Consider the following 24867-nt stretch of genomic DNA (forward strand, 5'->3'; position numbering starts at 1 on the left):
TTAAACATAATGTGCTTGTGATTTCAGCTGGAGCAATTACTCAGATCATTTATGGTTTCTGTTCGTAAGATGTAAAGTGTATTACTCTAATATATGATAGAAAACTCTTTCCCTTTGTAGACAAGGACACATGCAACTTTTGTGTGAATATTATGCTGTTAAGTTTATCGATTTTTTGCTTTAATATGTAGAAAATTTCAGTTTACAATCAACTGTTGCCATTATTTTTACTCTATTACTCTATATTATGTACTTAGTGTTATGCATATTCTGCATATAATGCATGTAATAACACTTACAGTGATCCAGTGCATTAGTGCTAACCTTGGTTTGTTGCCTTAATTCTGATTTAAGATCTCAAATGTACAATGAAATCCATGGTTTAATTTGCAAAGCTAAGGCCTATTCCTGGAAGATGTGTATAAGGAAATAGCAATGAGACCTGCATGTCACCTTTCAAGCAGGAAGGCTGGAAAATTTTCAACCATGATGCAGATGTAACATTTAACCATGGTTAATGCAATGCAAGCCATGATTTACAAACTAATTTCAAACAGTGCATTTCTCATCCTGCTTTGTGGCCAGTTATTAAGCATTATGTTTGAATATCTAAACCATGGTTATGTTGGCATAGAGCAGAAATACATCTATTTATGGTTGAGTTAGGACAGTGGATCTTTACCTTACCTACCAATCAGGGAGAAATATTTTATTAACTATGTTTTCTTTGCTTATAGGTTTATGACCTGGATGGCATCCCATTGATCCTGGATAACTGCAGTATTGATGACAATAATCCTTGTATCCTTTTAATGACATTCTAACCTTGTACATGATATATTGTCCTTGTAGCATAATTTGAGCTGACTGTGGCATTGTATATGCAAATGCTTTGGGGGTAATGTAGAATTTTCCTGGTGCTGGAAAAGTTCTTAAAGCCCCACTCCAGAGAAAAATTAATAGCTGTAATGATTTCAAAGAGATGTAGGCATGTTTTAACTTTTTCTGGATTCTGTTGCAAGTTCTTAGAGTTGATCACTGACACAGGTGTTCTGGTACACTCATTTGTTAACCTTTTGCCACCAGTATTAAACCTACTTCATAATTTCTGCAGCCCACTTTAGGAAAAACACACAGCTTGCTTCAGAAAAAGGTTGCCATTTTAATTTTTTATTTTCAACACAAAGAGTCATTACATTTTAATAAAAGGTAATTGGTTTGCATTTTGAATTACATAATTTAAAACATTTTCTGTATAGCTTGTTCTGTGTGTTTATTGGCTGCCTACTATTTTGTCCCGGCTTATATTTCTTAATAGCATAAAATTGATTGTTGGAATATATATGGCATGCAGAATATTGTACATACTCTGTTCTATGCATATTCTTTGCAAATAACGTTGGAGAAAAAATATCACAGAACATCAATTCGATTTTTCTTTTTCCTTTCCTTTCCTTTCCCTTTTTTTCTTTTAGCAAATCTCGAATGTATTAGACTGAGATTTAAATCTCTTAACTTTATGCTGAGGTGGCCTTTACTACTGCTTCTTTTGAAGGGTAGTAATCAAGTGGAGAAACTACATCTTTTTGGACAGTCTTTAAACAAATGGGGCTAGTTGATCTTCATTATGCCTTGTTCTTTAACTTTGTGAATATCCCAGATTCATTGTTGTCACTTTACATTAGGATTAGTAATTGAATCTAACCAAACTTGGTCATTGTAGCTAGTCCTGAAGCTTTTGCTTCAACTGACATCGGATCAGTCAACTGAAATAAAGAAGTAGATGGGTTAGTAAGCAGCCCATCAATTTTGCATACTTGATTACATTTGACCTGGGGTGGGGGAATATTTTCAACTCACAAAACAGGTAATTCTCTGATGAAAGAACAATAGAAAGTCCTGTTGTTAGGATTGCTAGAGACATTCCAGTAGAAACATCACAAGTAAGAAGGCTATCTGTTTGGAAACTTATTCTTATGGAAGATATCCATTCTAAAGTCTAGTGGTTGACTTTAAAGTTTTTAAACTGTGTACAAAGTTGGTCTTGTAGGTGTTATAATATACCTTAGAATGCAGTTTTATCATGAGAGTTACCTGCTTAAATATTGTGTATAATATGTAATTGTTATGACTAGCCAGTAAAGTTTTCAGTATAGCATCCACGGTATCCACGAAGTTTGATCCTAAAAGAAAAGAGAAGAAATAGTTAAGGGATAGTAAGAGATAATTGTGTAAACTGAAGCAATGAGGGGGGAAATATGCAAAACTCTCCTAAGAAATGTCATGAGTTTTATTGGCTTCCTTTGAAGTTCCTTGGGTGTTTTGTCTGAATATTTTCCAGGTGAAGTCTGGTGACTACAAGATGAACAGAACTCTTCAGAAGTGTTAGGAGTTCTCCCACCTCCCCCACCAAAAAAAATTCTTTTGCTTCTTCCAAACTTATTCAGATGATCTGACTACAGAAATCTCCAAATTTGTTTTCAGTTTAGCTGCAGTTCGGATGCTACACAGACAGAAAATACTTAGTGGTATTAGTTATCTAGGGTCATACTACCATTGCGGTTTGTGAATAAATCCTAACCAGGATGTAACTTGGGCATGAATAATGCATTGGCGAGGCAAGGTTAGGCAGGATATCATCTCTTGTTTATTTATTTTTTTAAACCTGACGCCCGAACTGGAGGTGTTTATACCTTTCATTTCTGTAATATCTAACAATTCACACTAATGAATAGACTGTATCTCCCTGCACCATTGTGAACTCTGGTACAGCAGTGTGCACCATATATGCAAAATATTTTCTCAATAGATAGCTTCTCTTATTGGTGAAAATCTACTAACTTCCCATAGAACAGGGTTCTGCGAACATGGACCTCGAATGGCATCTGTGAAACGGCATCACAGGCACCATGTGGTGCCTGCGAGCACCCAAATTTTATTTAAAAAATCCTTCCCCCTTTTAAAATATACATACATGGATTTGTATTAAATGCATACAACTTTGTAGTAATTATACATGAGTTTCAGCAAAAGTGGACCAAATATCAAAATAAGTATCCATTTGAAGGTGGCCTCTGTATGCCACCCATTCAAATATTGAAAGCGTTGTAAGGTCCTCAAATCATTGAATTATAGGAGGTGAGTATTTATCCCTTCAGTGCTGTAATATCAGTCTTTTACCTGTCAAAAGGGTGCAGATAATCCATTTATGCTGACCTTTTATTAATTTCCATGGAAAAGGTAAATAATTTAAAAGAGCATTTACATCAATGAATATTAAAGACTGTTCCAGTACAAATTTATCACTTTAACGATAGCCTCCTCCCCAAAAGAAGCAACTACTGGACATTGCCAAAACATACGTTTGAAGGAAGTATTCGCTGTATTGTACCACCAGCAAGTAGCCAAATTAGACAATCCCTTATTAAAGAGATGTTGCTGTGTCCAGTAGACACAAAACAAATGTTTTTGCTGAATAAGATGCAGCCTAAGATGCAGAGATGTGACAGGTACAAGCTAAAGCAGCGATTCACCGATTAGGGATTTTGTGGTGGTGCCCACAGCATGGTCTCAAATTCCCAAATGTGCCCATGGGTCCAATAATGTTGGGGACCCCTGCCATAGTTGATAACCAACTTATAGACCGGATGCAGTAGGATGAATACGTTTTTGGACAGTATTTGGATGGTATGAGTGCTATAGATTATATCATGGGTCTCCAACCTTTTTGGGATGTGGGCACGTTAGGAATTTTAAGGAAGTGCCATGGGTACTAACCTCCTCCAGTGATCAAACTCCCTGCCCGTATAGTCGTAGAGAAAGTGCTTTACTTTTTGCTTTTCCATGGGGATTGACTAAAAGTTGGATTATTTAATGTGCATGATTTTTACATGGGATTCCTCCCCGCCATCATCAAATGAAAGCTTACATTGGTGTCTATAGACTGCACTGTAAAAAATCACAGGTCTGACATTAGTCAGTGCAGCCATGGCAAAGAAACATGGATCTTCATGATTTTTACAGGAGAGGCCATCAAAACTATAATCAAATCACAGAACTCTTTTGTGGACACAGGGCAGTATCCAATGGTGTCATTCCGCAAACTCAAACACTACTGGCTCTCAACCAAATCTTTCCATTGCACAAGTGCTTGTGCATTATGCTTGCACAACCACTTGAACAGCTACTTGCACAACTGTGTTTGCGCAAACCTAGTTAGATTCTCCTCTTGCACATAGTTAACAACCTAGTTTCCACTAGTGTAACTTCATTTGGGTTAGATGAATGACACAATTGGATGTTGCCCAGAGGTGACCTATTATTTTATGGTGTTTTTTGAGGGGGATCTCTTGTAAAAATTATGAGGATCCATAGGGATCTGTATGGATGATATTCTGGAGGTGACGGACTTGACCTTGGGGGAGCTGGGGGTGGCGGCAGCCGATAGGAAGCTCTGGCATGGGCTGGTCCATGAAGTCACATAGAATCATAGAATAGTAGGGTTGGAAGGGGCCTACAACACGAAGAGTCGGAACAAATAAACAATAGGGATCTGTGCCTCAGATCATGTTTTCATTCTGTGGTGGTGCGGGCTAGCACCGGACCTGTGATTTCAACTGTGCAGTCTATCAAGCTTTAATTTGATAATGGTTTGGAAGGATCCCATGTAAAAATCATGCAAATTCAGGATAATTTACTGTAATTTTACAGGATCTGACTTTTACTGGACCCCATGGAAAAGTAAAGAATGTATGTATGGGGTGGTGTGTGTGTGTGTGAGCGAGTGAGTCTGTGTATGTGAAAGAGAATCTTATGCATGCTTACCTGAGGGAAAGTCCCATTGGAGGACTTACTTCTGAGTAAACATGATGAGGATTGAGCTGCTCTGTGTGTGTGTGTGTGTGCATGTGTATGTGTGTGTGAGAGAGAGAGAGATCAGAGGATCAAAATGTCAGTGGCCAGAAGGACTGAGAGGGCAGAGGAGGGCAGAATGAGAATACATCCAGCCCTGACTTTGAGCCTTGGATGGTTCCAGTTGTCAGCTCGGAAGCCAGGAGCAAAGGACCGGAGATTTGAGTTTTTCTGTGTTCCCAGGTATAGTTCACCCAGGAGGAGAGGGAAAGTGGCTGAAGAATGCTGCACAGCCTTCACCATTTGGGGCAGCTACTGATAAAAGCAGGGCACTTGGTCAGATTAGGCTATGTTCTCAGGTACATTATCATTGGGCATCTGCTGAGCCCCCATCCCCGATCTAGAGAGGAGGGGGGAGTCTGTTACCTGGGTTTTCTTCCTCTTCTCCTTGCACTGTGCATTCCCTGCAGCCACCTTGTAGTATCATCAGTCTCTCTCCAAACAGGCCGGTGTAGGTAGCAGTGGCCTCTGTGTGGTCCTATACAGTGTTCCCTGCTCAGTCCTTGTCTTCGCTCTGCCCCTTCCCCAGTGGCTCAGCAGCTCCTGCAGTTGCTTTTCCCACATTTCTGGTGAGTTTGCCTTGGAAAAGGGGGATGCCAAGCAAGCAGGAACAGCAAGCCTGAACTGCCTGTGGGTACACTGAAGAGAAGGAGGAACTGCAGGGTGCTGCTACTGCTGAAGGTGGGGGGATGTTGGCAGCTCAGGCTCTTCTCTTGCTCTGACTGTGGGCATTTCTGCAGCTCTTGCTGTTCCTCCGCTGCTGGTCACCTCCCCACCCCGTGATATCTTCAGTGGACCAGGTGGTGTTGCAAACTTCCTGAACTCCAGTGCCTCCAGGACCCACCCAAAGCATGCACGTAGAGGGTGAATCCAGGAGGCATTGGAGAGTGGGTAAATAGCAGCAAGAACAGGGGCTTCACCCAGCACTGTAAAGTGAGGCGGCATCAGCCATGATCTTCCTCACGGTTTCTGATGCTCCCACCTCCAATGTGTGGAGAGCCCTGTGGGCAGCACAGTGGGTGCCGAGTGGCAGTGCCAGGATTATATGGATTTGCCTCAAAGTGAAAAGGAATTGTTCAGTTGAAATGGAATATGAGCCTTCTTACTCCCCTTCAGTCATTAGCGCACTGTTTATCTGGTAAGCCCTCCATCTCATCCTAGTCAATCTGTGATTTAAATGTTGGTAAAAAATTAAATGTAATACTAATTTCAGTCAGTTTCATTTGTGATGCAACAACATCACTCCCTGCTCCGATTCCCTTTTCTAAAAAGAAAGCCCCTTCAGTATTAGAAGGGAGAAACAAGGGTATTTATTTAAGAGTAATCGCACAGAAGTCTCTGGAAGTACTTCAGAACTAGTGGCTTGAGTATTGCAGCCAGAATAGTCTTCTTCTATAACTGCCTTTGGTTATTGCACGCACGGTTTTGTGTGCGTTGGTAGCAAAAGGTTTTGATGATGATATGTCATTTAATGTTTGGCTGATGGAAATAAGGGGCTCTTTGACTCAGAAGACCTGCATACCAAAGCTTCTGTGTTATGTTAACATCAGCCTGGCAAACCTTTCTGTGACCAAAATGTTGGTAATTCTTGAAGAGAAAAAAGCAGTGCTTCCTTTCTTGGGTGATCATGCAGCTGGCTACTTAGAAGGAGCAAAAATTGGCAGCATTTGCGAAAAGAAAACTGTGGTTTCTGTTTGCTCTCTTATTGCAATGGTTGTTGTGGATCCATACTTACAGGGCCTTTAGTCTGGATAAAATGCTGAAAATATAAATGCAAGCTCCTTTTTACATATACCCATTTGAAGCACATTTTCTATCATTATATTTGGTCTGACAGTCATCTCAGAGGTAGATTCAAAATACTTTTGACCTCATGGCAATGGTTAGTATAATTGTGGTTTATGAAACCTCAGGTTAAATCTAGGAGAAATCAAGTTGCTATGGTCTGCAACAATGGCAGTTTGTTTTGTGACATGCCAGGAAAGACTTTGTTGGGGAAACCAACCAGCATTTCATATTTAAAAGTGCAGCCTGAGACAGGCCACATGCTGTGAAAACAATTCATGGTGCTGAGGGGAGCAAAAACAGGGATACGATTAAGTTCTGAAGGAGTGAAATAACGTAGTCATTCTGTTTTGTGGCAGCTAATACAATACAGTAGCTTCAAAATGGTGATCAAATGCATGAGTGCTTTTGATGGGCACTTTCACTTGAGCTCAAATTGCATTGAGACTAAAAACAGCAACCCCCAAAACACTAGAGAAAGTACTGCTTGGGTATTAATATCCTGCCTTTCTCTGATAGAATTCAACTCAAAGGCAGCTTACAAATAAAAAGGTAAGTCACAACAAAAATTGTGATGTGATGTGGCTCACTTGCAAAACAGAAATTGGCTCATCCCTGAGAAAGTAAGGGTAAAATAAATGTGGATTGTTTTAACTTTCACATTTGGATTCTAGGCCAAGCCTGCACAATTTGCAACTTGCCAAGTCTGTGTGTAAAACCACACCAGGGGCTCACAAAACCTCCCATTTTGCTGCTTATCTAGGAATCCAAACGTAGGAGAGTTACTAAGAACTTGGCAAGCTGGGAGTTTGCATTTTGTTTGGCAGGTTGCAAATTCTGCAGGCTTATTCTTAGAGGTTTGTTCATAACTCAGTTGAGAATAGTTCTAAGTATTATTTGTCTGAATATTTGAGTATAAAGTTCAAATTTAAGTTCCATAGGTTTACATTGAATTCTAGAATGGGCTAAAATTTTGGCCAGTGTACCCTTTAAAGAATGTTTTAGTTGGTTAATCACCTGCCATTTTAATCAAATAATTAATAAGTTAAATTTAAATAAAATATTTACTATATTTGTATATTTCCATAACATCAATATGGGTTCATTGTCAAAGTACTAACGGAGGTATGAGAGCTTAAAATTTTATAAATGTTATAAAATTTTAAAATTTAATAATTAAAAAGCTAAAACGTTACTGAACGAACAGGCCACCTTAACATTTTCTTTTTCATTCCTTATACTATCACTCCCACTAATGCCGCAATGCTGATAAGACTGAAACCAAATTGGGTCCACTGAGAAACAACGGGAGGGCGAGATTCACAAGATTTGCAAAAATACATTCCCCAAAATACCCAACAAGGAATGAGCATGCTCAGTTTGCACCATGAAGCCATACAATGTTGTGTGTCAGTTGGAAGAAAAAAATGGGAAAGAGAGAGAAACAGACACCCTAACAGCTTATAGTATCTTGGAGTATGTCTGGCTGGCTGGATCTGTGAAAGGGAGGACTCCAGTTTGGGAGTGAGGAATTCCTTGCAACATTTCGTTGTATGTCCTGCTTGTTGCACACTAGAACCAAAACAGCCTAAAAAAATAAGCAGACTCCTTGACTCCCAGCCCCACTGTTAATGAGTAAACTCGTGAAAGCTTCCGGCCCTACTAAAGTTGTATATCGTATGCTATTGAGTCAGGTATTAAATGTTCTTCTGCTGATGTCCAGAAAATGCCCATCCATGAGCCAGCCTTCAAGACTCAAGCATGGGACACTTGGAAGTGCAAGATAAGCTGTGTCTCTGCTGTTAGGAAGGAGATTGGTCAGTTATTATGCCAAACATTCATTTCTGAGAACAGCACCTACAGAAAAATAGTGGTAGAGCACAATCTTGTTTTCAGCCCACTGGCAAGTTTAAGGGTGTAAAAATATTTAGAGAATGATAATGTCATACTTATAGTCTACATATTTTCTTTCATAATTCTACATACGTTCCTAGGTAGAAGAGCATTTTTTTCTTCAGCTGATGGGTGGTATAGAAATGTAACAAAACAAAAAATGAATGGATGTTTTTGACAGGGGTGTAAAATGCATAGTTGTGTGTCTATTGTATTCAGTTATCCTTGTCCTATGTAATTTCATTAAAGGCTGCGTACATTTTCAGCAGTGTATATAATAAAAACATGAAAAAGCTTTAACTTTTGCGAAGTATGAAATGTTGGTGAATGGCATGTGACAGTTTCCAACACTGATTATCCCAGTCCAGTTGCAGTTGCAGACAACTGGTGATGCATAACAACTGGCGGTCCTGGAATTTGTATTCACATTCCCATGAAAAGAGGCATCCAGTCTGTGAATATGGCTCAGATGAGTCTTATGATGTGGAACAGAAAGTACACATTCAAATTGGGAATGTGTGCAGAAAGTTGTGGTCTTGGGTGTCTCTCACTCCGTCAGGGTCTATATTGCTAGTCATGCCATACTGACTGGTTTTAAAAATACTAGGGCTAGATGGTCGTGTATGTAGTGTTGTATTTCAAATTGTTAAGCAATAGTAGTTGTTGAAGTTAATTTTTTGTATAAAAAATACAGTAGTGCAGAATTTATGGTAGCTCTACTTACTTGGGCAAGGTTTTCTAGAACATTAAAGAGGGGATGGTTGAAATAAAAATAGCTTTTAAAACTGAATATCATAGTATGGAATGTTTTTGGCTCTACATTGTCCAAGAGTGTGATTTTTCTTCTCCATTTTTAAACCCAAAGGATTTTTAGTTACATAAAAATTATAGGTTTCTATTAAAAATGTCACTTTAAAATATGGGCAGCTGCTGTGGTAAGAATGTATGTGCCTTGTTTTTGGTTTTAAGCTAGCAATATAGATTTGAGTTTAGAGTTTTCTTTTATAAAACGTAAATTTACAAATTTGACAGACCTTCAAAGGAAGCCTGATTATTTTTAAAGGTGCCTTGTCATGGCACTTTAAGATATGTAATTGTTTTATGGTGCCATAATGATGCTTTTCCTCAAATATTTTTATCATTTAATTTAATTTTTTTTTAATGTTTTGAGGTGACATTTGGCTTTTCAGGCCCAGAAGAGATACGTTCTCAGGCCCAGAAGAGATACGTTCATGCCTTAATCTCTGCACTTCTCAAACTCAAAAGCGAAGATTAAAACTGTTAAGGCAGGCTTCCTCAACTTGGAGCCCTCCAGTTTGCAACTCCCAAGCCAATTTGGTGATGCTATCTGGGAATGATAGGAGTTGTAGTCCAAGACATCTGGAGGGTGCCAGATTGGGGAATGCTGTTTTAAGGTTTCCAAATAAGGTAAACCAAAGGCCTGAAAGCCTGTTTTATTTTTAAATGTATTGTGCCATATGTGGATATAGTATGCATAGTGGGAGTTTGAGTGTGTATGTAAGTGGCAGGAGGGCATTCTCCATTATTACCCTCCAACTGTCCTGTTTCATCCAGTAATACCACAGTTTTTAGTGCCCTGTCCTGGGGGAGATCCCACCCTACAAGTACCTCAATTTTCAGGATACATTTGTCTCTCTCTCCTTTTTTCTTTTATATGATACATGTCTATGGCAGCTATACCTAAAGCACAGCATAGGCATCACAAGTCATAGGAACATAAGAAGAACCCTGCAGGAACAGAACAAAGGCCTATCTAGTCCTGTGTTCTTTTTCCCACAGTGGCCAATTGGATGCCCGAGGGAAGCCCACAAGCAGGGCATGAGGGAAATAGCTTCTGTTGTTCCCCAGCAACTGGTATTCATAAGCATGCTGTCTCTGATCCTGGAGTAATATATAGCCTTCATGACTATTCGCCACCAATAGCCTTATCTTCTATGAATTTATAAAATCCCCTTTTAAAGCCGGGGGAGTGGGGGATCACCACATCCTGTGGTAGTGAATTACATACTTTAACTATATAATACGCATGCTAACTATGTAAGAACTTCTTTTTGTCACAGTTCAGCTTCACTGGATGATCACACGTTCTAGTATTCTGTGAGAAGGAGAAAAAAATATCCACTTTCTCTGCACCATGCATAATTGTATATACCTCTATCTTACTTGCCATTTTTTGTAAACTAAATAGCCCCATACATTGTAACCTTTCCTCATACGGGAGTTGCCCCAGCCATGTTTGTAGCCCTCAGAGCATGTTGTTAGCATCTCCACTCCCTCCCATGTATATTTGAAATTGGGTCATGTTGACTGAATATTACCTTAGCTTGGCTTAGGGTGAAATTATGTGTTACATTGGCAAATGCATGTTCCAGAACTTGTGTTTGCTAAGATAACAGGGTGGAAAACATACATAGCAGATAATCAGTGGTAGGGATGGGTGCTTAATCCTTACTGCACTCTTTGATTCTCCCTTGCAAATTTATTTTTATTATCTAAAATATTTATAGAGTGCTTTTCTAATAGCTTAGAGCAATTAATAACAAACCAGGAAGTTAATGATGATCATAAAAACAAGGAAAACCAACAGAAGAAGGTTCCCCAAGACAAAAGGAAAGCAAACAAATGTGTGAAGCACAGGGAACCCTAACAAGTATTACAGTGTTACACAAAAATGTTGGGAAGGATTTGAAAAATACATCATTAGACTTATAAATATAGAATTAAATATAGGATTTAACAAGTATACTGGTTTATAACTTGTTTCACAACTTCTTCAGACAAACATTTGTTCATAGTTTTCTTCCTTCAGAAAGATGCTTCTTCACAGTTTTCTCACTGCAATTCTTACAGTTCTTGTTCCAATTGGTCTCAGTGGGTTCAAGTGAACTCAGGGTTAACTATAACAAATAAGAATTTTTTTTATTATCTACATACTGAAAATATACAGAACTTTATATGAAAAATTTTAATGAAAAATTTATATAAGAAAATATTTGCTTGTATTGAGCAAAAATCTCACCCTAGAGAATATGAGGCAACTCCCTGGGGAGAAACTTTCAGAGGGAGACAAATCTCAACTGATACGAATCCTGTGAACTTTAACCTTCAGCTGTAACAGAACATTAGAGTTAATGAAAAATACGTTTTATAAAAAGCATATTAAAATCTCAAAGAAGAATTACCTTGAAAAGAGGCTGGGCTGCTGAGACCAGAACCATTTCTTGCAGCAACCTGAATGTTTGAGTTGCTGCTGTGAATGGAACCTCAGTCCCGCCTTGTTTATAAGGTCAAAGGAGCCAGCTGTAGAAAAAATCTACAAGGATGTTAAAGGCCCAGCATTAAATTTGTTGACTTGCATATCAGACCTACTGACTATTTTACAAGTCATATATATTTTGATGTATAAGCTCTTACTAGTACATAACAAATAATGGAACATCTTCTACAGAAATACAGATAAATCTAATTTATCGTTAAGACCATTAGGTGCCATCATGGATAATGTATAAATCCGGAACACCTCCCTCTGGGACATCTATACATCTAATGGCAAGCGTGTAGATGGAGTAGACCGAATGTGTTCCAATGCAAACAATCTAAGATCGGTGACGTGATGATGTTCTATAAAATGAGATGATAGAAGTGCCTCAATCACCGCCTCCGGATCTTGCTCTTGTGTTCAATTATACGTGTTCTCAGTGATCTTGTGGTTTGTCCAATATATAATTTGGTACATGGACACAAGATACCATTTACTACAAAGGAAATGCTGCAACTTGTAAATGATCTCAAACAGACATTTTTTTGATCATGTGCTTTGCAAAATTCCTTAATTTCCAGGCACTGGGAACAACAAGAACAGTGTCCACTTTTGTAGTGGCCTCTGTTGCCCTATGAGTGGATATCTCTACAAATTACACCAGAATGAACTAAGCTGTCTGCTAAGTTTGGAGTTCTACAGAATCCCACCACCAGGGTATAGAACATCCTGGTATATCCTGCACAATATGCCAGTGTTTCTATATGATACGTTTTATGTTATACGATAGGCTAAGTTTGATGGACCAAAATAGTCTATGGGTCTTACTTCATTTGCACAGTTTAAATCATGATGATCTTGTGACCATACCTGCGCTAAATTTAGATTGCTGAATAATATGATTAGGAAAACCCTTTTTGCATAACTCCCCCGAAAACATGTAAGCTTCTAATCCATATAGTGGCTCATGTACAGTTTCTCTTAAGGTGTAGAAACTGGCCAAATGGCAGATGGTCTCTTAAATGTTTGGGATGATAACTAGAATAATGAAGAATGGAGTTTCTATCCTTAGGTTTGGAAGAACATTTTACACAAATACTAGCCTGGTCAATATAGACCATAACATCCAAAAATGCAGTGCTAGTAGAATCCCTGTAGCAGGTAAATTTGATATATTCCCTGATGGAAACACCCACTTAAAGAAGACAGTAACTACCACTTTCTGGGTAAATACAATAAAGACGTCATCTATGAATCTCCCATAATATCTGATGCATTTCTTAAAGCGATTTAACCAATCATTGAGAATAATTCGTTTTTCCAAATCGGTCATTTGCTACGCTAGGTTCAACTGGACTTCACATTGCTACTCCCTGGATCTGATAGAAAAGACATCTATCAAATCGGAATTTTTTTTTCTCTAATATTATATCTAGAAGATCCAATAAAAAATGTGTAGATGGGACTGATGACCTACATGTGTACAGATTCTATAACTCTTCTTGCCCCCTCATGAGGGATGGAACTGTATAAGGATTGAACATCCATAGTAATTAAACAGGTATGCATGTCCGCTTTTAATCCTTCTACTTGTACAAAATGAGAGGTGTCCTTAATATAAGAAGGTGATTGTGTAAGAAATGGTAATAAAAAGAATCCAAAAATTGTGCTAATGGTTCAAGAATTGAACTGGAACCTGAGACAATTGGTCTCCCTGGTGGTGGAAAACTCACCTTGTGCATTTTAGGTAAAATATAAAATCTGGAATTCTGGGAGACTCCTTCAACAGAAATTAACCAGTATCTGAGTCCAGATATCCCAAACTCATGGCTTCTTGAACCATGCTTTTGATTATAAACTGAATACGTTTAGTAGGATCCTGACTTATTGGTATATAATTAGTAGGGACATCCAGTTGACGCGATACTTCCTGAAAATAATTTCCTCTATTTAATATACCACTGAACCCCCCCCCCCGCTTGTCTGTGGTTGTAATGATAATATCCCGATTTCTAGCTAACAAGTGTAAAGCCTTTCTATCCCTTCGAGATAAATTGTGCCAATAATTGGCAGGTTGATGTTCTATTTTTTCATTGTCCCTCAGTACCACTTTCTTAAATGCGGGGATGCTGGGATAAACCTAGACTTTGGTCTATAGATTTTATTGGAGGGATGTGGTGAATCACCAAAAACTTATTTCAATTTGAGCAATATAGTGAGTTTGAATAGATCTACTCAGGTTCTTAATGCATTATATTGTGGAGTAGGTACATAAGATAAGCCTTTATTCAATAATCTAATTTCATGAGGATTCAATGAATAAGACGATAAATTAACCACTAAGTTGATCTGTTTCGACCCCCTGATCTGAATTGATTGGTTCTTGCCCTGTTGGATCTTTGAGTTAATGGGGGTAAAAACGAAGACATTTCCCCTGAGGAATCCTCCTGTAACTCTGTAATAATACTTGTTAGGGTTCTCTGTGCTTCACACATTTGTTTACTTTCCTTGTGTCATAAAAACAAGACCTAATTTTGAAAACGAAAAGCAGAATAGCCATGGAAGTCAATAATTCTCCTCCCCCCCCCCCACACACCAATTTTGTCGTCTGCTGATCTTGGAGCCCAGCTGGGAGGAAAGCAGGTAAAAAATGGCAGGGGGCATTTGCAGGGTAGCATCAGGCAGAGGGATCGTTAAGCACCCTCCACCAACCCACCCTTTGTTTTGGAGTCAAACCACTCTTTACATTGCTCACACTTTCTGAAAAACATGTAAAACACTGAAGCGTTTATTTTGAAGGGCTGTGTGGGCCCTGATTGGTTCCGTATTCCCAATCTGAATTGAGGCCCTGCATCATTTTACTCCTGAACTTTCTCCCAGGTATTATTTGCTCAAAGAGGCTGTTTACAGGAAAACAGCACTTTTAGGCCAAATGGCAGCTGCCAGGGGGATTTTCAATGGGAAATGTGGCATGAAGCCCCACTCCAGATTGTGGAACTCCATGTTTGCCTCATAAGGCATAGTTCCCTTAGAATACTTGGACAAAAAGGAACTCAACATCACTGCTGTGCTTTTAGAAAATTATTGTTATTTACTGTTTAATAGGTTAATATTGGACATGAAATGTGTACAAATTAGAGAGTAAGTCTGATCTAAATCAATGGGAGTTATTTCCAAGTTTAAAAAACCCATAAGATTTCACAGTAAGGTATGTATAATTGTAGCTTAAGTTGAAGATATGTAATTCGACGGAATTTAAAAAAACAAAACACTTCCCGCTATTTTTGTATTGGAGATAAAAGTGCTTTAACTAAAAAATAAATGGTTACTTTATCACAGCATTAACAAGATTCACCATAATGCATTACTAATGTAGGGATTTTATAAAAAAAAGAAATCTAAAGTAAACCTGCAAAATTGGAGCTACTGTGATTGCTGTGTTTTATTTTCTTTTGTATAGTTTGGCAACAAATGGGCTCATGCTCCCATTTGTAGTAACTATGGAAACTTTAGAAGCACTCTTTCTAAAGCTGGGTATACAATAAAGTACTTAAAGTGTTGGTTGGATTATGGACTTCAGAATATGTTCAATTTTCTATCTATCTTTTGGGGAAGAACAAGAGGGTAATGTGAATATTAACTGGGGACTTGCTTTAATCTACTGTGATACTTAAGTCTGTATAGGTCTGCATCCAGCCATCCAGAAGTCTCAGGCTCACTCAGCATGTTAAGGACAATCATACATATTCATGACTCTGAATTGGAAGAGTTGCATTAGCAAAGGAGAAAGCTGTGAATAAGCTACAACCCCCAAATCTTTTTTTTCCCTTTCCAGCTGGCAGTATACTAGTATAAAAAGGGAGATAGGATGAACAGATAAACCATGTGAAACTTCAGAACTTATGTCATGGAACAAACATTTTTGCTGTACCGAAACAAGGAGCTATACAGACGATTAGATGTTAGTGACCTGTGTTTTCCAGCTTTGTGTTTAAAAATAAATAATTAACACTATATAACTAGGTACTCGTGTTTACATTGTGGGTGCAGTAAATCCCTTGATGTCTTACTTGGTTTGCCCTACTGATATGGGAAACGGCTCCATTATCTATAATTTTTTTAGGTTAAAGAGTGGCAACTATTGCACTGTAACTGGCTTTAAAACAACATCCTAGTATACCTTCATTCAGGTAGCGATTCTCAAATCAAAATCAAGTGGTGGTAATGTGCTGATTGTCATGTGGCCGTTCTGGGAATACATGGCACTGTTCCCCCATCTTGGATAGCCCATTGATGCCTGTATCTTTTTGTGCAGCGTTGACAATTTGGCAAACCTTCTAAAAGCTTTTGTTGTTCTCTGTGTTAATGGTGTATGAAAGGGACTTCCTATAAAATCTGTGGAGTCCACCTTCAAGTCTGTTTTTGAAATAAGATGTTGCCAAAATAGAGCTAACTTGGATCAGGTAGTTCTGTGAGTGTCCCTTGCTGCTGCTGATTACATGCTACATCTGCTCTCTGTCTTGTCTTTCTTTCTGATTTGAGTCTATCTGTTCACCTTGTTCTTGAGGAATGTGCTCTTTGGTCAGAAACAGTTGTGATTCTATGGTGCTCCCTGCATTTGAGCTGGAGTTGTTTTGGGGAATGCATGGTATAAATACATAGACTACTACAATCAAAGATTCAACTTTGAACTAGGTGTGTGTGTTTTTTTTTAATTTACAGGGTATATGCAACAATGATCCATGTAGACTGATATCTTCTTCATAATTTCGACAGGCTTTTAAAATAATTTTAGTTGGCATTCTTGCCCCACCCAGACTCCAGACAGCTCCTCTCTTGCCCTCCAGGCGAATGGCCATATGAAACTTAGCAAGAAAATATGAAGGATATGAGTAAATTATGCATAACTCTCTCCTGGATGTGAAGCTACACGTAGCAAATAATTGGTGCCCTACAGGCACTCTGCTCTTGCACTGTGTGAGTCAGAATTCCTTGTCTCCTCTGTAGATGTATTGGGAGCAATTATATTTTGTGACATAACACCTTGCTAGCAGCATTTCAGTAAATAGTTTTAATGGAATACTCAGAACATAGTTTATCAATGATAATGGAAATTATTAAACCCGGATCTAACATTTGCCTTAAACTTTGCTTGAAGGGGGACCACCATGAAAGGATTGTTGCAGACTACCTTAGTCATTAAGTTCTTAGGAAAAACAATACCGGTAGTCTTAGTGGTTTAAAAAAGATAATTTTATTTTTCATTTTATGGAAGTAGCACATCTCAAGGTATAACTAAACCAACATACAAACATTGTACAACCAGTAATTATAAAGTGTAGTTATACATACTAAAACTGATTAAAATAGAAAAAAATGCTATTAGAAAATTAAAGGAAGAAAATCTGATTAATGTCCCGATGCAAGGTAAGGTCAGCTGCAATCCTATGTAAACTTACCCAGGAGTAAGTGCCACTGAATTCAGTGGGGAGTTATTTCTCAGTAGATACGCATTTGATTGTAATTTTCATCTCACTCCCTAGGATAAAACCTCCTTCCATTATGCTGTAGAGTGTTAGCATAATAATTCTGGAACTTATGTTAGCTTTGTGTTGCTAATTGATCCTTTAACAATAATGTTAAAGGATCTTCTCTTCCCTGACACTATTTAATATGGTTAAAAATTGACATTGACTGTAATTCTGCACACAGTCATGTGATCTTCCCCTTAATTTTTTCAGTAAATGTTGCATGTATACAGTATGGGATCATAACCTATCCTGTTGTTGTTTTTTAATTCCTCTGAATTGACTTGTTTTAACACAGATGGGTGAAGTGAATTGATGTAAATGACACTACTGTCTTGATCAGTCTATTTAAGTTACTGAAATACAAGTGTTTGTAGCATTGTCCCAGAAATAATGAATATAGGAGGAATTCCTGAACTCTACTCAACAGTTGTAAGCCAGTGGGCAGTGTACACGATCCGCAACCTCACTGAACAGAATGAGAGGAACCAAGAACTCATCGCTCAGATGGTGCAGCAGGGACCGGCTGACAATTCTGTCCTGGAGAGCCTGGGACTGAAAGTCGAGCAGCGAGATCATAAGCTCATTTTGAAGTCTGTCAGAAAGATGCCAGATCTATAAGTGGCTAAATTTAAAGGATGCCATGAAGGAAAGCTATTTGCTGTGAACATGATATCGATACCGAATAAAGAAAACTCTTGACCAGGTTTTGTTGTCGTTCATTTGAGTAATAAAGTCAAAGGATTATGTCTAATCGGTGTCACTTCACTGATGGATTGCTCTTTGATCCAGTAGAATTTCTGCCTGTGGACAAGAGGCAAGGGGATTTTTGGTGATACCCCCTCCATCATGCCTCCCCAATCTGCTCTGGGGGGTTGAGGGGCCCTTTGGCGGAGTGTGAGGGGTGGCACAACGGCTACAGAGGGGAGGGGAAATAATCGAAAATCAACTCCCTCCCTGTACTGCTGATAGAACCCCCTCCCCCCGGCTGGTCAAAGAGCATACCATCAGTGGTGTGACACCAATTGACTAACGTCTTGCCCCTTTCTAGACTGAATAAAGTACCAAGTAAACTGGAAATCCCAAATTATGAATATTTGGCTGATAATGTTTCAGGTATTATGTTTGAGCCCCTTTGTTCCATTAATGAAAAATGTACTGTAGGTTGTAGCCACCTATTCTAGATGTTTGTCCTAAAGCTTCAACAAGGGAAGCATGTATGATCCCACATCCTTCCAAGCTTCCTCCAGGTCTTGTGTGAATAGGTCAAAGATCTGTGTGTTGTTGTTCAGTCGTTCAGTCGTGTCCGACTCTTCGTGACCCCATGGACCATAGCACGCCAGGCCTCCCTGTCCTGCGCTCTCTCCCGGAGCGTGCTCAAGTTCATATTCATTGCATCGGTGATGCTATCTAGCCATCTCATCCTCTGTCGTCCCCTTCTCCTTTTGCCTTCAGTCTTTCCCAGCATCAGGGTCTTTTCCAGAGAGTTTTCTCTTCGCATTAGGTGGCCAAAATATTTCAGCTTCAGTATCCTTCCATGCAAAAGTGTGAGTTTTCCCTTGGAAGGACAGAACACATATCACTTGCCCTTTGTAAAAGACTCAGAAGCAGAGACAAAGAAGTGTGAGTCACTCATATATTTTCTGCTGTCCCTTTAGGTGAACGTGAGAAGCCACCCTCTGAGGAATGACTGGAAAGTGCCCTACTATGTCTTACTTATCAGAACCAACTATTTTTGTTCCTCTTATTTGTGGAATTATTTGAGAAATACTAACGTATTATTGCAAAAATTGTGAAAATGGGTATGTATTGGAGTAAGTTAAATAGCGGCACTACTTAACATCGTATTTTCTTTTTCTGTAATGTACCTTTTCCAAAGTGAATTAAATGCTGGAGCTGCTGCTGCAGCAGGTGTTAAGTTCCTCTGCCCTAGGGCTCGTCTCTGTTTCTAGAGAACTGGATGTTTGTTTGAATTTTATTTGTTCCCTTGGTAAGTCAGCCCACTTCCCCCTTTTATTATTATTTTGCTTCTCATGAGCTTTTTCTGAACTCTGGAAGACTTAAGAGGTAGTTTCTCACTGTGATTAATTCTAGCAGCTTCTTTTCACCCCCTGCCTTTCCAAAACATTGACAAAACTCATTTCCAGTTAATTAATTCAAGAGAGACGGAAGAATAGAAGGCTCTGCCTCTCTATTTTGGATACCATTCCTTATTGTTGTTGAACTCTGCCACTGTGGAATGTGGCATGAATGAGATGGGTGGGAGAGAGACAGTGGTCAATTAACTCCCCGTGTCCCAAACTGGTTTCCTTAGGTTACAGAACAACAACAACAAATTATTGGTTTTCTTACATGCACCTTTCAGTTGTTGAAGTATAGGCATGTGCCCTAAAATGGGTCTTTTTAAAAATGTGGTTATTTTAAGCTAAGCTATTGCAGTTTCTCCCCACCACCACCACCAAAGTAGGAATTAAATAATATTTGACTTTAAATTTGAATAATCAAATGCATAGTATTAAAACTCACCCTCTTCCACACATACCTTCTTCCCCAATAAAGCAGAACAGGAATGGGATTTATTGGAATACACATGCAATATATTCCTTTAAAAATACTTTGGAGAGAGCAGAAGAAAGTTCAGTTAACTATTTGTTATACACACAGATAAAATTATATGCCCATAATGCGGTCTAAGGATGCTTTCACATGATGTGTGTGTGGAACCATAGAATACCTAGTTCAGATGCTCTAAAGCTCTCCAAGACCAGCAGCCTTGGGCACAGCTTCATAGAGGAAGTGACATCTAACCAGGCACAGCTCACCTTGACAAGCTCCACTTTTGAGCATGCTGGGTAAACGTTAGGTGCCACATAATTAGCATTTGAATAGAATGCAGTATGAGAGCTTTTCTGCTATGTGTGAAACCCTGACCCAGAAATGAGTCATCTACAAATGCAGTTTTGTTTCAGCCCTCAAGACCATTCAGGGTGACAGTTAAAATCACGTGCACTGGCTGTATCCCGTTAAAATTGGGTTTAAGAAAACTAATAGGAGCCCGTTCTTCCTTTGAATCAAGGGCTTCACTGAAGGGTGCCCACTAGTAGGATTTATGAAAGCACATGAGCAATAGCAGATGTAGAAGAGTTTGGAGTTAGTTTTGTTGTTGCTGTTTGTTGAAAATATGTAATGGGTAAGGTTTTGAGTGCTAAATGGAAAATGTGGGGCTTTCACAGTGAAAAACATGCTGATTACTGTATTGAGGGTGGCTGGCTTTTGATTTTCCAGAATGGATTAATTCTCTGAACACAACAGCTCCCCGGTCCTCTTCCAGTGCTGTTCTATCTTCTAAGGGGCTTGTTTTGCATGCTAGAGGATTAATACAGGGCATCCACTGGTGATGGAAGGGGGGCTTAATGAGTTTGAAAGGAAACAGAGTAGTCGGATCAAGTCTTGTGGCAATCTTATTGCTTTCAAGAGCTTGTAAACAAAAGAGATCAGTTTTTCTCCCTCTTTTCTTTAAAAGCAAATGAGGGGTTGGATTTTCATGATAATGGGTGACTGAATTCTAGCTGTGTGTGTGTGTTTTAATTTGGGATAGGAAGGTATAAATCCACCCTCTAATTGAATTGCATGCTGTGCCTTTTAGTAGCTCTTGAATTGCTGTGGGCTTTTGTATACATCTTGTATAGGGAAATATTTCCAAATGGCATTCCCTCTCTAACTTGATATTTGAGGGAGCGCCTCTCTTCTCTATATGCCTGCCTGAGAACTGAGATCTGTTGGTGGGGCCCTCCTCGGCGTCCCACCAGTACGAGACATACACTATGGTGGGACGTGGGAGAGGGCCTTCTCTGCTGTGGCACCTCGGTTGTGGAATGCCCTCCCTGTGGAGGCCTGATTGGCACAGATATTGGTCTCGTTTTGGCGCCAAGTAAAAACACGGATTTTTACCAAAGCCTTTGAGGGCTAAATGCATTTCCTAGCATATTGTTTTAACTTGTATTGTTTTAGATTTTAACTGGTTTTAGCTTGTTTAGTAGTTTAATATGTTTTTAGGTGTTAAATTATTTCTTGTTTTATATTGCTTACATTGATTTTATCTGTATGCTGCCCTGAGATCTTAATGATATAGGGCAGGATATAAATGTTTTAAATAAATAAACTCACAATAATTGTATAAACCTCACTGCTGACCTCTGTTTTTATTGCATGCAGCACTTTCATAGTACATCACAATTTCTTTAAAAGCGAAAACAAACCAAAGCTTGATGAAACTTACATTTTGTGTGTGTGTTTTGAAGTGTGTGTGTGTGTGTGTGTGTGTGTAATATTCCTTAATTTTCCAGAATGATTGTATAGCTGTGAGAGTTTATTCCTGTTTTAATTGAGTCATTCTACCATGAGAAATTGTGCATTATAAATATCATTGCAACATACATGAAATATCAAACTTTTGAATAAAAACTGAGATTTTAAATTCTGAAATCATAAAGTAGAAGGAATTCAAAACATTTTAAGGTAAAATCAGATTAACAGAGTCCCTGCAGTGCTGTCCAAGGTACTGATAGAAAGGCTTAAAATATTAGTGAACCTTGGGAAAGCAGATCTTTCCTTGGAAGTTGCTTCACATTGTGACACAATGGTATGAAATATGTATTTAGGCAAGTACATCTCTAGAACCATCTGCATGGTTATATGTTTAAATTATAATTTCAGTTTACAAAAGAGTGCCTTAAGTGGTTATGGCTGTAATTAAAAGTGCTTAGAATTTAACAAGAGCACACTCCCTCCCCAATTTGCATTTAAAGTAATGAAGGACGGTTAGCCTTCTTTGCAGGATCTGCACTTTTAAAAAGTTAAGTTCATCAAACAATGTTGAGCAGAATCTTGCATTGTGAGTTATTTTTATTACACTGCATATTGAAGCTTTGTACTGAAGAAAGGAAGATGTCTTTGCAAATGTTGGTACTTACGTCGATAGTTTTCCTATACAAAATAAGAGGCAAGCCATTATTAAATAGGAAACAATCACCTATTATTTCCGTTTACCCCCTGCCTCTCTGTCTGCTTCCCCTATGTCAGTGGTGGGAACATGCGGCCCTTCAGATATTGTTGAACTGCAACTCCCATCAGCCCTAGCCAACATAGCCAATGGTGAGGGATGATAGGAGCTGTAGTCCAACAATATCCCCCTGAAGGAGCAGGTTCATAGCTCAGGGGTTCTCCTGGAGCCTTCTCTATCTCTTGAGGCTCAGGTGGCCTCAGTGGCGTGGAGCGTGTTCTACCAGCTTCGGCTGGTGGCCCAGCTACGCCCCTGTCTGCACAGGAATAATCTGGTCTCAGTAACCTATGCTCAGGTAATCTTGAAGTTACATTACTGCAATACGCTCTATGTGGGGCTGCCCTTGAAGACTGTTCAGAAATGGCAGCTTGTGCAAAATGCGGCAGCCAGATTAATAACAGACCAGAAGATCTGAGCATATAAGACCAATTCTGGCCCACTTGCATTGCATTCCTGTATGTTTCCAAGCCTAATCCAAGGTGCTGGTTTTAACCTATAAAGGCTTACATGACTTGGGACCAAAATACCCGACAGGCCACCTCTTTCATCCTGAATGTACCCAGACACTACAAACAACATCTGAGGTCTTGCTCTGAGTGCCACCTCCAAGGGACACTTGGAAGGTGGCAACAAGGGAAAGGGCCTTCTCGGTGGCCCCTGACTATGGAACTAGCCCTGCCTGGCGCCGACACTATCATCTTTTTGGTGCCAGGTTAAGACTGCTCTCTTCTCCCAGGCATTTAATGACATATGGTGGGGCATGTATGTCCGCTGTCTTGAACAGGTCTGTTAGCAATTGTTTACTGGAATTATTCTTCATTGTCTAAATGTTGTATGTTAAAAGACTTTTAGACTTATGTTTTTATCATAATGTTGTATTGCTGTATAATCCTGTTGCTGTACTTATGAATTGTGAACCGCCCAGAGAGCTTTGGCTATGGGGTGGTATAGAAAAGAAATAATAACAGCTATTACTGCTGCTGCTGCTGCTACTACTACTACTATCTGGAGGGCCACATGTTCCTCATCCCTGCCCTATGTGGATGAGAGATTGAAAGCACCTTGGAGCAAGGACCCATGTTCCTGGCCTTTGTAAAGCACCATGCACATCGATGGTAAATGCTTATTTCAACATGCATATGTTGCCTTTCAGGGCTAACTCTCCCAAGTTGTCTCACATCATACAAAACACAAACAATCCTATCAAAATGAATTGTAATGTAAAAAACACAGTCCACACTGATGTATTAAAACTTTGGGTTGGATCCAGACCAAGTTAGTCATGCTTTCATCCCACTGAAATCAATGGAACCTAAAAAAGATGAACTTTGGCTGGATTCTACCCAATGCCCTTTTCCATTTAGCTATATTGCAAATGTGTGTGATATCCTTTCACCCTAGAGTGGGCTAATCCTGCATAGTCCAGCTTTCTGTGGGTTAAAACTTGTATTTTGATATAAGAACAAGCTCTCATTGATATATATTTGTTTCTTGTCCCCTTTTTTCCTGTTTGGGACCTTAGCCTTTGTAGTTAAGCCCTCATGGAGGCTGCAGAACAGGTGCTCGCTTTACAGAGGGCCTTGTTTTGTCATTTCTACTGGAGCCAGTGCCCTTCTGAACTCCCCTTTGCTACCTCCTTCCCCCTCAATAATTTTTTATGAATGATAGCTTTTCAAAACCCTGGGAACAGCTTGTTGGGAAAAACACTCTTCACAGGGTGCAGTCAAATCCTACACATTTCATCAAGGAGATCTTATGAAAGGGGTAATACTGTGCATCCAGGTATGACGTATACTTGAGGCCCTTCTCCTCCTCCTCCTCTCCCCTCCCCTCTCCACCTTTTCTTTTATGAACTACTACTAAATATGTTCTCTTTTTTATTATTAATTCCAATTGGCTAGCTGGTTCTTTCTCTCTCTGCATGGGCTTCTCAATTAAACTCTTGTTTGTTTAAAAACTTGAGGCTTGTTTAACGGATCCCCTGGGGAGACCCCAGGAATAGGTGGCAAAATAGAAACCCCAGAATCCAGAGGGTTGCATTGACAAGCCTGTTCTTTGCTTAGTAAAGGGCAGTGACACCTCTTAGAGGAAGTCTGGAATGCTTTGACAAAGCTTTCAGAAGTTTGCACTTGGCGTGTTTTGCTTCACAAGCTGTTATGGCTCCCCTCAGAACTGGTCAGACTCCATAAGGAAAGTTAGTGCCGTGCAGCACTAAGTGCTGATAGTTCTGCACTTGGGCAAAAACTCAGATTCCATCCAAGAAGGGATGTTACATTAATGCATTTATTAATTTCAAGGCTGTGACGTCCCACAGTGTAGTCTGAAGACTTCCGGAGTGTCTTACACAGTTTAAAATGACAATACCAATGGAATCAAAAGTATGAAAGCTAACAAAACAGAAATGGATA

The 24867-nt window shown here is 39.2% G+C and overlaps 1 protein-coding gene across 5 annotated transcripts in view; it reads left to right on the plus strand.

Annotated features, from left to right (window-relative positions):
• ATXN10 (ataxin 10) overlaps positions 1-21583 on the plus strand; it is a 116424-nt gene extending 94841 nt beyond the window's left edge. For 2 of the 5 annotated variants that reach the window (XM_084811313.1, XM_084811315.1), the window contains 2 exons: positions 738-801; positions 17828-18111. In XM_084811313.1, coding sequence (XP_084667439.1) covers positions 738-801; positions 17828-18018 — 255 coding nt within the window. In that variant the 3' untranslated portion in view covers positions 18019-18111. Of the gene's footprint in view, positions 1-737; positions 802-1660; positions 2274-17827; positions 18112-19055 lie in introns of those variants that run through there. The other 3 variants (XR_014784505.1, XR_014784506.1, XM_084811314.1) reach the window with 3 other exon arrangements.
• The last annotated feature ends 3284 nt before the right edge of the window (positions 21584-24867 follow it).

This window comes from Heloderma suspectum, chromosome 7 (assembly GCF_057233095.1).
Source record: "Heloderma suspectum isolate Gila_16-S chromosome 7, 16-S_ref, whole genome shotgun sequence".
Classification (NCBI taxonomy): Eukaryota; Metazoa; Chordata; class Lepidosauria; order Squamata; family Helodermatidae; genus Heloderma; species Heloderma suspectum.